General features: G+C 49.0%; 2 protein-coding genes across 2 annotated transcripts in view; one reads left to right on the top strand and one right to left on the bottom strand.

Moving 5' to 3' along the window:
- The window catches only part of scfd2 (sec1 family domain containing 2), an 82,226-nt gene extending 75,108 nt beyond the window's left edge, over positions 1 to 7,118 (top strand). The window contains exons 8-9 of the mRNA XM_076039236.1: positions 4,111 to 4,230; positions 6,708 to 7,118. Coding sequence (XP_075895351.1) covers positions 4,111 to 4,230; positions 6,708 to 6,800 — 213 coding nt within the window. The 3' untranslated portion in view covers positions 6,801 to 7,118. The remainder of the gene's footprint in view (positions 1 to 4,110; positions 4,231 to 6,707) is intronic.
- Positions 7,119 to 8,450: 1,332 nt separating this feature from the next.
- Positions 8,451 to 10,848, bottom strand: rasl11b (RAS-like, family 11, member B). Its single transcript, XM_076039459.1, has 4 exons — positions 10,547 to 10,848; positions 10,375 to 10,431; positions 10,202 to 10,278; positions 8,451 to 9,715 (listed from the first exon to the last, which is right to left on the bottom strand). Exons 1-4 carry the CDS (start codon positions 10,659 to 10,661, stop codon positions 9,209 to 9,211), a joined length of 756 nt encoding a protein of 251 aa, XP_075895574.1. The 5' UTR covers positions 10,662 to 10,848; the 3' UTR covers positions 8,451 to 9,208.
- Positions 10,849 to 16,225: the final 5,377 nt, after the last annotated feature.

Raw genomic sequence — 16,225 nt, 5'->3', positions numbered from 1 at the left:
AATGTCACAGCTAGCTGATCCCCAAATAGTGTCCGTTTGTGTCTGGTGTCCTACTTTCACTAAATTCTGGCTCCACTTCCTCAGCACCCTGTCCCACCAATTGGTTAACATTGTTCAGCAGATACGGAGCAGAGATGGACAAATGCCTCTCGGCCGTCATCGTTCACACTTTGTGCATCGTTCACACTTTGTCACCTGGATGTAGGGCAACGTTTTCTTACGTTTGCTCATGCCAAAAAGACAAAGAACATACAATAAGCAGTGATGGATCTGGGATCTGGGATCCGTGCGAGTGATGTAGGTCATCCTGTCAAAAAACATCAAACACTGTGGAATGCGCAGCGAATGTTGGAGATCTGATGCTGACCCGCACAAACTGATGGATGTGCTTTTCAAATGCTGGCCACTCAACAAGTCTTACTTGGGCTAATATGCACCTGGACCCAATCCAGGGTTGTATCCAGGGGGAGATCTCACTTAATCAGCATAACAGGGGCCCGTCATGTGACCCCAATTGTGTTGTTCACGTTGGTGTCAGGTTGCCCCGAGGGCATGATTGACTGCCACGGGCTTGAGGTGGAAGTCACAGCAGATTGTTTTATTTGGATCCCACAGCAGGAACTCAGGGGTTTCATCTCAAGTTGATGGGTTGAAGCTGCATTTGAACACGAGCCCAGTGGCAGTTTGCAATGTTCAGCTGGTTGGACCTCAGGGGAATAGAGTTTTGTTTTCTTAAAAATACTATAGCCTGCTGAAATGGATGGAAATGAATTGCAACTAAGATGAAAACGAATCATTGCAGAAGAGAAGAGAGTCAGTATTAGCCCGAGTGTGTAGTCAGTAAAGAAGAGAGTCAAGTCAAGTTTATTTGTATAGCGCAATTCAACACGAGGTAATTCAGAGTGCTTCACATAGACAATAAAACCAGCAAAGCATTAATAAGACGGTCATATGCAGATGACGGCCCTCTGGGGTCTGGATCTGCTCTAGGTCTCCTCCCACAGGGGAGTTTTTCCTGGCCACTGTCGCACTTGCTTGCTCTGGAGGCCCAGTTGGTTGCCTTTTCTCTGATTGTACAAAGCGCTTTGAGACGTCTTTGGATGTGATTTAGCGCTGTACAAATAAAAGTTGATTGATTGAAAATGCAATACAATAAAAATCGGAAAAAGACAATAAAATATAATGCAGCAAGTATGGAGAATTTTGACTTATGAGTACACTGCAGTGAACTATAATGTTTTCAGCCCTGATTTAAAGGCACCAACAGTTTGTGCAGACCTCAGATCTTCTGGAAGTTTGTTCCACAGATGAGGAGCATAATAGCTGAATGCTGTCTCATCTTGCTTGGTTCTTGTTCTTGGTAAACACAACAAACCTGTTCCAGATGACCTAAAGGGTCTGGATGCGTCATTAGGAACCAACAGATCAAACATATATTTTGGTCCAAGACCATTCAGTGCTTTATAAACCATCAATAAGATTTTAACATCTATTATTTTGCTGTGTCTCAATTCAGGGTCTGTATCCTTGAAGTACGCATTTTGAAAGGAAGTTGCGTCATAGCACTGCGTGAAGGCTTGTCCCAATTCCCACAAGTCCTTAGGACGCTCAAAATGCGTACTCGAATTGCGCCCTCGTTTTAGCCCATTTCCAAGGCTGCACCGCTACTATCCTTTGCGTATCCCATGATGCTTTGTGTGCTGCTGCAAAGCATCGTGGGATCCTGGGAAGTCAGCTGAAATTAGCGGCATGTACTGGTAAAGACACTTTGTATAAATTAGGATTAAATTTCACATCAAATATTCAGGTTTAACATCGGGTTTTTATTTATTTGACTATCGAACAGCATCGTTAGATGGCGAACCAATGGTTAGCTTGATGCTATAAAAACGTCACTTCCGGGGTTGGCCAGCCGGAGGGAACGGCGGTGACGAAACGAGGAAATACGCCGAAGGCCAGACCGTCCCGAGTGGTGACCGGGGAGGCGGGGTTTGGTCCGCCCCTCTAGGCTGGGTCCTTGAAGAACGCTTCCTTCAGACGGAGGACACTCGGTTTGAAGGGTGCAGACCCTGAATTGAGACACAGCATCTGCCTCACGGGAAGCCAGTGTAACGATTTAATGGCCGGTGTAACATGGTCCAGTTTCCTGGTGTTTGTGAGGTTTCTGGCAGCAGCGTTCTGAGAGAGCAGCATTATGAACCGAATTCCTCCCATTTATACCATTTCTTTTTCTGTGTTTGGCCATCGGTGGTTTCGTGCAGTTAAACATGCACTTCTGCAAGTTGAACCGAAAGTCTGTGACACAAAGTCAAATAGGAACAAAACAGAGCCGGCGAGGAGTGAAAGTCTTTCCGGTTGCCGTCAGTCCGAGCTGTTTGCAGCTGTTTGTGTGGGTGGAGGACGTGAATCATTGAAATGCACAAATTATGAATGAACTGTTATTTTCTCGCCAACTAGTTTTCGGTGAATTTTTCAGTTAGGTAAAAGCAGCTGGAGCTCATTGTGGAAGCGATGCGATGGCGGGCATGAGGTCAAGGGTCACGGCTCAGTTTTTTGTTATCGTCATCGTGTGGAAAAACATGAAGAAGCAAAATTCGCTACAAAGATCCGGGGGCGAATGGAATAAATAACACAATACATGTTTACATAATAAAGAAATAATTACATAATAAATAGCAGGTAACCTGGTGATACATATTCAAACAAGCTAAAAGCCGACGATAAATGCAGCATATTAAAGGCACAAACAAGCAGCGTGTTAACATAGAAAAATGCATCAGTAGCTGGATCCCGACAGAACAGGTTGTCCCCGGCGTGTGATGTCACTAAGGACATTTTTGCTGTACGATGCTCAGCGTTTGTCACTTCGCATGACGTCCCAAAATTAAACCAACCACTTCAGTCAGTTGAAAAAAAAAAAAAAAAAAAAAAAACTCGCAACATGCACTTTACTCACGAAGACTTTGTGTTGAATTTTTTTTTTCTCCTCGCTGCCACACGGAAGCTCTTTATCCACTGTCCTCCTTGAGCCAGTGTCCTTCACAGTCACATTTCCTCTCCTCATCCCTCCGCTCTGCCTCACAACGCTGCACATTGTTCACACGCGTCCAGCTGCGCCGCCTCTTCGGAAATCCGGAAAAACACGACGGCGGCGGCCACCTGCCGGGCACATGGCTCCTCGCTAGCCCCGCCCCAACCACAGCCCAGCCAGCACGAGCGCTGGCGTTTTTGCTGCTCTCACATTTCACCACAAGACACATGTCCAGTCATGCTTTCACAGCCCCGCCCCCGCCCCCGCCCTCCCGCCTGCCTGCCCAGCCTTCACGTGGACGCCCACGCCTGCCGCCCGCCGGTTGTTATTGTTTGCGCTGGCAGGTGGCAGACGCCTCCCGCCTGCGGCTCCGCCGACCAATCGCGAGCAGACTTTGTTCAGCCGGCAGCCAGTCATGTCGCCGGTGCGCCTGCAGTGTGCGGTATGTGTGATTGATGGAGAAAGGGGACGGTGCACATGTCGTTATTGCATCACCACGGTGGGAGGAGCTTCACAGATGTGCCCACTCCCGGTCACACACGACCAGCAGTGCGGTCGGCCGTCAGTCCGGCTCAAACAGGAGCTGACGTTTCGATTTCATGATTCACGTCCGCCGTGCCGAGCTCCAGCGTAAAGCGTTTTTCATTTTCCATTCACTCGTTCAGTATTCCGTCACCAATCCGCCTTTTGTTTTGTCGTGAAAGCAGGAAGCGCCTGCTGCGAGCTGCTCTTGCAAGCCACACAGGATGGCACGGAAGAAAAGCAGGAAGTCACTGCGAGCCTAGCTACGGCTAACAGGATAAGCATGGATGTTAATACCGGACGGTATTTTCAAATTAAAAGAAAACAAAGAGCAGTCCTGAAGACTTTCGGAAATAAAAAGTACATTTTTGCAGTTTCGCAAGAGTTTAGTTATATACCGCAGTGCATTGTGGGTAAGGATCTTGATTACTCACATGGATATAAGCTGTCTTTGACAAGGCCACGCTAATCTGGGCACATTCAGTCGTGAAAATCTCCTTAAAACCGTGCGGTATCAAATGGCAGCAGCCAATCACAGTGTCCCCTCCCCTCTGCAGGTGACTCGACCGCATCCCAGCGACAACCCCCTGCTCTTCATCTTCATGCTGGGCGGAGTCACGCCCTCTGAGCTGCGGCTCATCCGAGAGGTTGTCGCCTCACACAGACCGGGGAGCCAGGTGAGTTTGTTTTCTCTCCGGTGTCCTCTTTCACCGGCCCAGGAGCGAGAGAAGAAGTAAAAACGTTGTCCCTCTTATTAAACAGCGTGTGGGGTCCATGTAAGACGAGACGGCCTCGTTCTGAAGACTTGAAACTTAACGCACACGAGCGCAGTGAGATAAATCAAATGCCGAGGTTTATTTCTCTTCCCACTTGAATAAATCGAGTAATACTTGATGGGTAATTCTGAAATAACTGTGCAAGAGAATGTAAGAGGGTGCATTTTAACCCTGGCATTAGTTATGACAATCAAGTGTTATGCAACGCCTGAGAGGAGCCGCACCACCGCCTGCATAATTACTGTCAGTTCTAAAGAGGGGGCTGCACCTACAGGAAGAGAGAATGAGGTTTATACCCAACCCTGTCCGCTTGGCCATTTTAAAAAAGTTAATGCAGGATTTCACAAGTCAATGCACATTTTCAGTGTGACGCCCAGGGAGGTCAATCAGTAGCAAATTTTGTCTTTTTAATCTGCTTTTCTCTGCAGCACAACGCACAGAATAGAATAGAATGCTAATATGTAATTTGCTTGAGGAGTGGAGTGGAGCGGTCGGCCACAGTTCAAAGCTGTGGTTAGCGGTAGCACGGCGGCTAAAGCCCAGCATTTGGCTTCGGTGTGCTAGCCACGATTATCGGATGTTTCATGCCCTCTGTGCGCCTTTATTCTCTTTTCTCTGCTGCCGTTCACCAGGGCGAGCTCTTGCACAACCTCCTCCACAAAACTAGCGATTAGCCTCCAGATCCAGCCAGGGCAGCGTCAGCTGATGCTCAGGCCACAGGTGGTTGACCCAAAGTGTCAACGCGGTCACAAAAACCCCTCGTCAGCTAGCTTTGCTTTTAGCCTTGGTGAACCTCCACCTTGTCAAGCTCCTCTCATGTAACTTATAATAAAAAAACGTCGCTGTGTAGTTCGGGGAGGGCCGCAACTCTTCCGCATGGACAAGGAAACCATCCGCTGCCCTACATTCCCAGGTGGTTCAGATCAGGCGCTGAGGTGAGATGATCTACAGTCGCAGCGTCTCTTTTTCGGGCGACCACACACATTTGCCTTTCCAGTGTCTGTGTGTGTCTGCGGCGCCGATTACGCACGACATGCAAACAACGTGCATATGAATCCTCCCGTTTGAGAGGAAGAGCCGGCGAGCAGGCCGCCCGAGATCCAGCCAGCTATTGTGGCTTCGCCCTAATAAGAGACTCGGAGCAGGAGGAAGAGGAGGTGGAGGTGTGGAGGTGGTGGAGGTGGTGGAGGGGCCCAGGCCAATGAAAGGCTGGGTGAGGATCAAAGACCTCCCGTCTGTAATCAGGACAAACTGAATAAAGACCACGTCGTACAATAACCTGCTAGGCCACACACACACACACACACACACACACACACACACACACACACACACACACACACACACTGTGTTGCTGTGTGTATATATTTACAGGCCTTTGGGTTGCCTATGTTGGTGAGCGGCAGCGTTTCAGGCTGAACTTGTCTGAAAACAGACAGGTTCTGCCACTACAAACAGACGGAGCAGCCAAGTCCGGCTGCCGACCCGGAGTTAAAGCAACACGGCCACAGAGACACTCTGCTCCGCTGTTACACAACGCCGCAACACTGGAGCTCTGGTTCAAACCGGACAGCACACAAAAGAGGGCCAACTTCTGGTTAACTCACCCTAAAGGGACAGTCCGCACAAAATTGCTCATTTCACCTGTGTACCGCCGCTACACCCACTGGCGGCTTTTTCTTGTGTTATCAGGAGTCTCTGTGCCATTCGTGTAGTTTTAAGTAAAAATGACGATGCAGTTCATGCCCAGGAAGTTATATTTTTGTTCAAACATTGTATTGAAAGATGTGTTGTGTTATTTCTGTTTGTTTCTCCTGGTTTGTTTTAAATTGGAGTATTTGGCCACAGGGGATTTATTACTGACATTGACATCATTCTTTCCAGAACCAAACAAAATAACATTTTTGAAAATTTTGGAATAGAAATCAGATGTGATCAGAACCTCCACCACATTAGTGGTGAGGAGCAAATCTCCCAGGAACAGGATCTCATCATGAAGACTATCTCAAGCTCCAGAACCCAACAGATTAAAAACAGTCTAAAACATTGTTTGCCTGCTAAAACAAATAGTTAAAGACTCCTGGTCTCGGTCCACAGCAGTCCTGCTTAGTCTGAATAGAAAGTAGCAACAGGCAGATGAAACAACAGTTGACCTAATTGATGTTTAATGTTTAATTTGATTGTATTTGTTTTGAATATGAACAGTGAGGAATCAGTTTTGGATAGCGGTGAGTGTGCGTTTAGGAATAGTCTTGAACCATCTGCTACAGAATTGATTCTCTGAGACACCTGTCAGCACCGTCATACTTGCAGTACCATCAATGGAAACCCAGATGGGCTCATTTTAACTGCAACTGGTGAACCCGTGTGTGCTGCAGGTGCTGGTCCTGTCCACCAGGCTGCTGCGGCCCACCGACGTCCCCGAGCTTCTCTTCACCACCCAGAGGTTGACGCCTGACATCGGCGTCTGACCATGTGACCAACCATGTGACCGGGCGCCCCAGCCAGCCAATCCAGCGCCGGCGCACGTGGCGTCAACGTGGTCCTCGTCAGGCGTTGAGTGGGTTCCTGAGCGGCGAAGCTGCAACTGGGGGAGGCGGGGAATGAAGCCGGCGTCCTTGCCGACGCTTTCATTCCCCGCCTCCTGCAAAGACAATCGACGTCCTCGTCTGCCGCCACACGTGATGAACACGCAAAAAAGAAAAATAACGTCTCTGTTTTTTAGTTGTTTTTTGTCTTGCTTGCACTCTGTGCTGTTAACACAATAAAATCCAAAGCTGCAAACGGGGGTCACGTGACTCGTTCTTCTGTTTGCACGCACGGCGGCCTCGGTGGTTGGCCTTTTCGGCGGGTTTGTGTTGGAGGGTGGTTTTCTTTTCTTTCTTTTTTTTGATGCAGACGTGCGACGCGGCGCAGAGAATGAAAGGTCCCGCCTCCCGAGGCCATTCACACCTCGCGGCGACAAAGGACAAGCGGGATAATTAAGCAGCGCGTTTCACATGCAGGGTCTGCAGAGAGCCATCGTTTGCTCACACCTTCCTCTCACACACACACACACACACACACACACACACACACACACACACACATTCGCAATCCTCCCCCAGTTGAGTTGCCGTGAGTCACCTCAGCTTCGCCTTCACCTGAACTCCTGGCGAACGCACAGCCGCCCAGCACATCCTCCGCTTGGGTTCCTTCCCTTCATTTTTTCAACACACTGTTGACAGATGGGAATAAGATGTTCTGCGGCTCCTGATTAGCTCCCCGAATTGTAAATAAACGGTTGACTAACCACCACGGCCGCGTTTACACACACACACACATGCACCAGTCTTTATGAGAAAGCGGCTTAATATAAATTTCCCCTCATCTTCTGGGAGCTGCGAGTCCTCCTGAGGACTCGCTAATGAAAACATGAACTCTTCGGCAAGTCGGCCTGTTAAAACTGCTTATTTTGTCAAACTGATTTTATGAGCTTGCGCACACGGTCGGCAGTGTTTGTTTGTTTGGTTTTTTTTATTGGTTTGGAGGCTGCAAAAACAGCCGTGCCTCAATTAGTATGTCGGTATCTGCTAAGTTGATTGAAAAAGTATTTCTCATTGGTTGGACTTTTAAAGCAGAGAATGTGAGAGGTATTTAAAAATAACACCATGTAGTTTTGTTTTTCTTACCTTAAAATGATTGTCTGCACTAAGACAGTGCATCTTGCAGGCCTGGTGTATGGTGGTTTAACCTGGCCCAGGTAGAAGTTAGCGAGTTAGCATGCTAGTCTGTGGCATGGGTAGAAGTTAGCGAGCTAGCATACTAGTCTCTGTATGCTCATACTGGCAGAGATGCCCCAGATAGCAGCCAGACACAGGGACCAGTGGGCTGGTGTGTTCTTACTTTCTGGTGCCGGGCATGTAACCAAAGTTATGTTGTTCGCCTGTTGGGGGCGCTGTGTTAGTGAAAGAGGTGCCATTCTCAACCAGGATAAGTCAAAAACACAAATAAATATTTTGTAACTATAATTTAATTTTTATAGAAACTACATAGCGTTGCTTTAAATGCCAAAACTGTGTGTATTTTATACATCAAGACAAACCAGAGTCAAGTCAAATTCATCAACATTTTTATTGTGACAAAAACAAACAGAAGCAAATAAATAAATCAGGCCCTTTGGATTATTCCTTTTCTTCATATAAAGTGCATTAGTGATAAAAAAAACAAAAAAAAACTTGCTACATTCTGTCTGCTGCACCTCCACCCCCACCCCTGCCAACACACCACCACCACACCTCCTCCTCCTCCTCCTCCTCCTCCCAATATTCTCTCAATGCACATTTACAGGGGGGGGTAAGAGTGGTGCACAAATACACTGCAGGTTTTGACATGCAGCAGATGAAGGACGGCACAGAGTCCCCGGCTCACTGAGCTGCTGTTGATCGTCCCGACGTTCAGCGGCGACGCCTAAAAAACAGACACACCACAATGGGCTAAAAATATGCGCCGAGTCTTTGAGAGCTGCTGTTGCCAGGAGAGCATGAGTTACGTCTTTCTGATTAGAGACTCTGGCTTTTTCTTTTTCCTTTAGTCAGCCTCTACGCTGCCGCGCGCATCTGTGTCCTCGGGTGTCGTCTCTCTGGCTCGGATGAACCTCCGCCCACCTCACCCTCCTCCCCCACCTCACCCGGCCTGCTCTGCCCCCCCCTCCCGGACAGGACGGACCCCCGGCCAACCAGAGGTCTGCGCCCCTTTCACAGTCATCCACCTCTGGCTGCGTTTCACACCCGCCCCTCTGCAGCCAGACTGGCACAGGACTTCAGGAGAACCTTCTCCGTCCTTTTTCTCTTTTTTCTTCCTCAATCCTCCACCTTCAAAGTTTCCCCTGCAGCCCTGCTCACACCGAGGTGACGGTCCGGACTTTGGCTGAGAGCGCCTGCTTGAAGCGCCTCTTCAGGTCCTGCATGTTGGGAGACTTTGGCCGCGGTATGAGGGGCGAGCGCCTCTTCTCCGTGACGCCGCTGGAGGAGGAGGAGGAGGAGGTCGCGGGTGGCTGCTGCTGCTGCTGCTGCTGCTTGGCCAGTTGGCAACACAGCCTGTGGAAGGCGCTGTGCACCTGGCTGTAGTCCTCGCTGGCGGACACCTCGTAGAAGGAGCAGCCCAGCGCGGCCGCCAGCAGGGGGCCCTGCTGGGGGTCCACGCGCCTCAGGTGCAGCAGGTCGGCCTTGTTGGCCAGCAGGATGACGGGCACGCCGGCGCCGCCGGCACGCACGGCCAGCTGGTACAGCTGCTCCATGGCGTCGAAGCTGCGGCGGTCGGTGACCGAGTACACCAGCACCACGGCGTCGGCCCACTGGATGGAGCAGGACACGTGCTCCGGCAGGGTGATGCCGTTATCAGTCAGCTGCAGGAGAGGGAAACAAAGGAGAGGAGTGATTAAAACACAGGCCAGCAAACGAAGAAGGAAAATGGAGTGGGGGGGGGGAAGAACAGCATTTTCTGTCTAGACGTAAATGAAACGCGAGCAAATTAAATGTTCCCCGACTTTGTTCAGCCATGACTGGAATGCTGAGCGAGGCAGACCAAGGCTATAGGATTACTGGCGAGGTGAGGTGTGGTTGACTGAGGAGTCTGGATCCAGGGTATCATTTACCCTGGCCTCAGACATCCATTAGCCTAAACGGGAGATTAAGACCAGCCAGACTCAGAGGATCGACTTCTGACGGGGGGAAAATATATATGAAAAAAAAAAAAACCCTCTGGACACACGCCCAGTGGAGACCGCAGCCTGCCAGCCGCTGAACTGCAGCAGTGGGTTTTCACACAGTGGGATCCTTCTACAGATTCCCCCGCTGGCCAGGAGGGAAAGAAATAATAATCAGAGTCTTACCTCCACACTTGGAGTGTCTTGAACCTGGATGGTCACCTGATCTCCGTCCACCTGGACCTCTCTGGAGTACAGGTTTCCTGCACAGGCAAAGGCAAGGGGGGGAAAGGCTCAGCGACGAGTTTCACGGTCTTGCGCGTGAGTGTGCAGGTGACGATGATCTCTCAGATAATCACCTGCGTTTCTCTCGTAGTCTCCGATGAAGCGCTTCGTCAGGAATCTCACCACGAGCGCTGCAATGAGGGAGGACAAAACACCATTAAAGACGGGTGCGTCAGAAAGCAAGAGAAGCTATTCTGCAGCTGTGACTTTAAGAGAAATACAGCTCGGCTCCATGTGTGTTCTTACCTGTTTTGCCCACTCCGCTGCCTCCAATCACAGCCATTTTTATGACCCGGTTGGACAGCGAGCTCTCGGGCGCCGGGCACTCGGCGATCGTCGTCATGTTGTGGATGAGACGCATGGTTTCCTCCTGGGTGAAGCCGGAACAGTCCCAAACTGATGGGAAAATAAAAGCTCAACTAGTCCGAGCTAAGCCTGCGGTCGGAGCGGCTGGTGGTGTGTTAAGTCCCCGGAGCGGCTCGGAGTGGGAGGGAAGCCGGCAGGAAGAGAGACTTGGCCCGGAAACAAGCGGCGAACTGAAGCGGAGGAGAGGCGCACGGAGGCTTTATAGCGCTCTGCCGGCGCTCCTCTCTGATTGGCTGCGGGCTAGCCCCTCCCGCTTCCCCCCCTGGTCCTCCAGCGAACACGCCCACACGTGGAAGAGAGCGACGCACACAAGCGGGAATCAGTTCCCGCAACAGGTGGGCGAAAACAGGCTTTCTGTGGAAGGACCAAGTCTGAAATATGATATTTTATTGTCGCTGTGCAGCACCGAGTCTGTTTTTGTCGAAATAAAAGAAGGAGGAAATAAACGTGCATTTAAATGGCGCAGTGTGGAAGCTGAGGAAAACATGTGTTAACATAATTTAAAAAAAGAAAGAAAGAAAGAAAGAAAGAATATACAGTATGTTTTTAGTGAGGCCGCGTTATAGGGTTGGCTGGTTGTTCTTTTTACCAGCATATAGTGGCTCATAACCCAGATCTTTCAAAGGCTTTACAATATTACCTTGACATTATAGTTGGTATTAGTCAGATGAATGCAAATCAAGCTCTTTTATCTGGGTATTACACAAGATGGAAAACTGAATATTTATACATAGAAAGTATATGGACGTAAAGCTCCAGGATGTACCATTCAAAGGTACCTATTGGTATGACATGCATCATAAATAACATTGACAGTCCATTTTCATTGGACAAAAAAAATCCACAAAACGCAGTTCCACAAGGGCGTTTATCACTTTCTCGCGTTATCACACTTGATGTGTGAACACCGTCACCTTAAGTGGGACAACAGATTACAGTGATTAACACCAGCAGTGTTTGCATTATGCTTTCTTACCATCCAGTGCCACTACATCTAACACACGGCCTTTTAACTGAAATTTCATAATAGGTCTGCGGGCCATCCCCCGCCATCTGGTGTCATTTTTATTACTATTAAAGTCTAAAGTACAATTTCCCTTCACTTGTGTTTGTCGTCACCCAGAAATCTTTTGCATGTGCCTGAGTCCTGCTCAGCCTTGTGGGGTTTGTGCTGCAGGAGGCGACCTGTCCAGACATGCTCCTTACGCCTGGTGAATGGCCCACACGGGGGTGGGGCGGGGGGGTTAATGGTTTCTGATGTTTTACAAATAGGCTGCGAACGGCTCGCACATACCTCGCAGGAACTCAGCAGATCCTTCACGGCAGTGACTGCAAGGAGCTGCAGGCCTCCACGCACAGACTGTGGCTGCTGCAGCAGGAAGAATATTTGTTGTTGATGTGTTTTTATTTTTTCACATTTATCTTCTACCAGCGCTACACGCCATTTTATTCTGCACCCCCCCTCCTCCCTGCACCCTCCCGATCAGGCCTCCGTCCACCTCGTCTTTCATTTGTGCTCATGTGCTCCTGAGGTATTTTGGCATGCGCTCCTCCTGTGATTATGGTCTGGTATGTATTTTTGATAAGAGTGCTGATGACAGGCGTCTGTGCCGAAATGTGAAATTAGCGACCGGGATTTCGTGAGCAGACTTGGCTGCCCTCTAACCACATCGCAGTCGCGACACTTAACTCCGCCCCTGCCGGCATGACGATGGAAGGGAGCGCTTGTTTTTCCTTCTACACAGCTGGCTCGCTCGCACCCTTGATTCGATTCCAGATTTCCTCAGAATTTCAAGTGCCCCCCCCCCCCACCCCCACCCCTCCACTCCTTTCCAAGTGAATGCTGAGAGTGATGTGTCACTGCTTTTGTTGTCTTAGCCCACGCTGCAGCATGTTTACAACGCAGCCAGATGAAAAGCGTCGCTGTTGCTCCCTCCTCTGGCAACCACACATCAAGGCTAATGATCTCAGATAATGGGAGGAAACTGTGTGAGCCCGTGAAGGTGTGGTGGATGCCAAGGAGAATTGAAAGCGGTGGAGGTCAGTGCAGCAACTGCATTTTTTCATTCTGCAAAAAACAGCAGCTCTGCCTGTGCAGGGGCTGCAGGTTCCCTGGCAGTACTTAACAAACAAGACGGTTCATTGAGGGCCGAGAGTGTCAGCCACACGTGGGTGTCATGTCACGGAGACCATAAAATGGATGAGAGGACGAGGCTGTATTAGCATCACAACAAGCTTTGTATTGATTGGTTGTCCAGCAGTTGGACAACCTGTGGTCTCGCCTGAATAATATCCATTGGCGTGACGTAAACGCGTGTAGTTTGCTGTGCTTTGTTGTGTTGTGTTGCTTATCAAAGAGAATGTTCAACAAAAGGCACCAGGCAGAAGGTCACCATCGCCATTGTACCATCGTTGTCTAATCAGACGTAAACAGCACAAATCCTGCAGCTTGATATTCGGTTGTGAACATTTTAAGATGAGCAAAGGGTCAAAGTGCACGACAAATTTGCAGAGCGACCAACAAATTCCTGCCTAGTTTTGGGGGAGGTGGAATAAAACGAGGTGCGGGAGGAATCTGTAGGTGTTCCCGTGCAGAAGGATGTCCTTGTTGACACATCAGTGAGGATTGATTTCCCCAGTGGGCCTCACCTTGTTTGCCGCCTCTCTGAGAACAGGCATCCTGCCGTCGCTGCGGCCCCTCGGGCTCCAGCCCTCAAAGGATGACCATTCAGGATATCTGAGGGAATTGGGGCGGGAGGGGGGGGGGGGTGCAGTTTGGAAAATGGCCCTGAGGGGTGAATGTCATGAGCCACGGTCACTTCTTTATCACCGTCCTGATAGATGCTTATCATTCTCAATGCCTTTAATCATGGCGCACTGGAGTGAAGCATTAGGACACAATTCTTCCACCAACAGTCCCGGGTTATAAAAGCCATTTTTACAATTGCAATTTCTGCAAAATTGTGGGCATCCTCTGAATTGTTCTAAGTAATGTTTTAAAGCTTTTTTTTTTTAAATCATTATTTCTGTAATCATACCCCAAGTGTAAGATGCTTTTTCAAGCCAAAGCCGAGTTTGTGAGACTTCTTGCAGGACTTTCTATTTGCAAGGTGGGTCTCCCTCGTTATTGTTCCATATCTCAATCACTTGTTTACACTGCGCCATCTAGTGCATTTGCATTTCTGACGAGCGATGCATACAGATTGCACCCGACCTGCCTGCACGGGCAGCGCTTGGCCCACACAAAGGGGAGAGGAGGCTGTGCTTCTTGTCTGATTGAAATGTAAAGCTTCAACCTCAACATGCTGGACCATTTGCATACCTCTCAGTTTGACCGGCTGGGGGATGGCGAGAGTGCTTCTAGTGGGGTTGCTCCGAATAACAATACTCCACACACACACACACACACACGGAATGCCAGCTGAAGATTTGAAAGCTGTTAGTCACAGCCAATTACTGCGGAAAAGACAGCGGGAAAAAAAACGTCAAAAATCTCGATTCTACGCCTCCCGTTCACACCGCAACCGCTCCTGTTTACATTCCACAGCAGATCTCTTGCAGAACATTGGATAATTGGTTTCGCCCCTTCTTCCCCCCACCCCGACTCATTCGGAGGATTAATGTGCACGTGTCAGCTCCGGAACTGTGCGAATGTGTGTCAACATGTGCGGCGGCGTCGAATGTGTCGGCAACAGATAGGTGTCGCAGCGACGGCAGCCATGATATTTTGATGGTGGTGGTGGGGGTTAGCTGCCATGTGACTGTAGACATGTGTTTAAGGTAAGATCTTAAACTGTAGGATTATCCTGTTTTCGCTGAATGAGGAAGCTGTTGGTTTTTTTTTTCTGATCACATGCAAAACTTGTGGGTGGGAAAAAAAACACAGAATCTGCCTTTTTTTTTTTTTGCTTTGTTTGTTTTTTTATGCATTGAGCGAACTCAGAGCCCACATAACAGAGAATTAGTCATCGTTCATTCATGCATGGCGATGAAGAGAACAACACATTTCCCTGGCATTCTCCCAAACAACAAAATACAGTCAGACTCTATAATCTTGCTTGATTTTTAGGTATAATTCAGTCAGCGTGGAGAATTCTACCATTTTTGAACTGTTGTTTTGAAATGTTGTGTGGCAGCTGCAGCAAAGAAAGACTTGTATTGGTTGTACCAGGTTATATGTTAGATGAAAACGTTTATGATAATGTCCATGATGATAATGGCTGAAAAATGGTTTGTAGATCAATGTGATTTTATCCATGAAGGGCCTTGGAGAGGCTCTCCAGTCTGATTGGAAACGCAGGGTGGTGAAGGTGAGACAGTGAGGCCTGTCAGCGAGACTCTTCCACAGGATTGGCGTTTAGCGGCAACGTCCTTTGAGCTTTATTCATGTGGACACGGTAGATAATACCATGCAGATGAAACAACAAGAGTGAAGCCGGTAGACGCAGCAATAACACAGTGCCACAGATCAGAAACGCTGGCAAAAGCAGAAAACAAGTTACGTCATCAACCGCACACAAAATGTTATTCGGAATGCAGCATTTGAAGTCACAAAAATACAGATTAATATTCCCTGGGGGTGGTTTTGTGATCGCGACATGAGTACAACAGAAGCAGGCAGCAGACAGACGGGAATCTGAGTCAATCACGTCGGGTCCGCTGCTTTAAATTTCTGTGTTTTTTGGACAGTGTGGCAGCAAAGTCAGACTCTCTCCCCCCGGGGGGACGGTCTGTCTGTCTAGTCCAGACTGTCCTGTCCAGACTGAGCGGAGCAGGAGCTCAAGCTGAAGGCCTCAGCGGCGCTCAAATACAGACAGAGAGCTCCCTCAGGGGCTGATTCTGAGCCGGAGCTCGAGTTCCGGTCTGTGGATGTCGTTAGTGAGAGGCCAAAAAAAGAGGGGGAAAAAAGCCACTAGCAAGATCTGCTTCACATACCATACAGGAAAAGCGTCCAAAATAGACAGACAGTAGTACTGTTTGTACAGTACAGTCGACTGCCAGAGTTCAGTGGAAAGTCTATATCTTGGGGTGGGGGGGGGATAAGATGGTTTTAAGCCTCTTACATAGTTTGCGAGAGTTCACCCAGAGAGGCCGTACGTGTGTATGCAAACACGGCCATTTTTTCACCTGGACGCTACCTGGTCAAGGTCGGGTGACAAGTCTGGCTATGACGGACTTGCACGGGGGTGAAGTGTCTGGGGGGAGGTCGCCAGCTGTCGCACTGACGCAGCAAGGCAGTCACAGTCTGTGGCTTTTTCGGCTGGAAAATTGGTAACGTTGTGCAAAACCTCTGCAGAAAGTCTCACTGGATCTGTGAGGCTGGTGCACGCGCTGCTACAACACACCCGTGCAAAAGGAGGAGGACTTTATCCTGCAAGATGCTCAGTGTCACCTTGGATCGTCGTTGCCTCCTTAAAACAGTTACAGTGTAGCTAGCAAGCACTTTAAGCATTTAATGGCAATGACAGTTTTGGGGGGAAAAAAAACATTATTGTATAGATATATATAAATGTAAATTTAAAATAGGTGTTTTCAAGATGTTCTATTCTGTTCTGTTCT

The sequence above is a fragment of the Nelusetta ayraudi genome, unplaced genomic scaffold, assembly GCF_046127955.1.
Source record: "Nelusetta ayraudi isolate G7.1 ecotype Tasmania unplaced genomic scaffold, CSIRO-AGI_Nayr_v1 ptg000059l, whole genome shotgun sequence".
Lineage (NCBI taxonomy): Eukaryota > Metazoa > Chordata > Actinopteri > Tetraodontiformes > Monacanthidae > Nelusetta > Nelusetta ayraudi.
The sequence above is the reverse complement of the archived record's forward strand: the minus strand, read 5'-3'. Positions and strand labels throughout refer to the sequence as shown.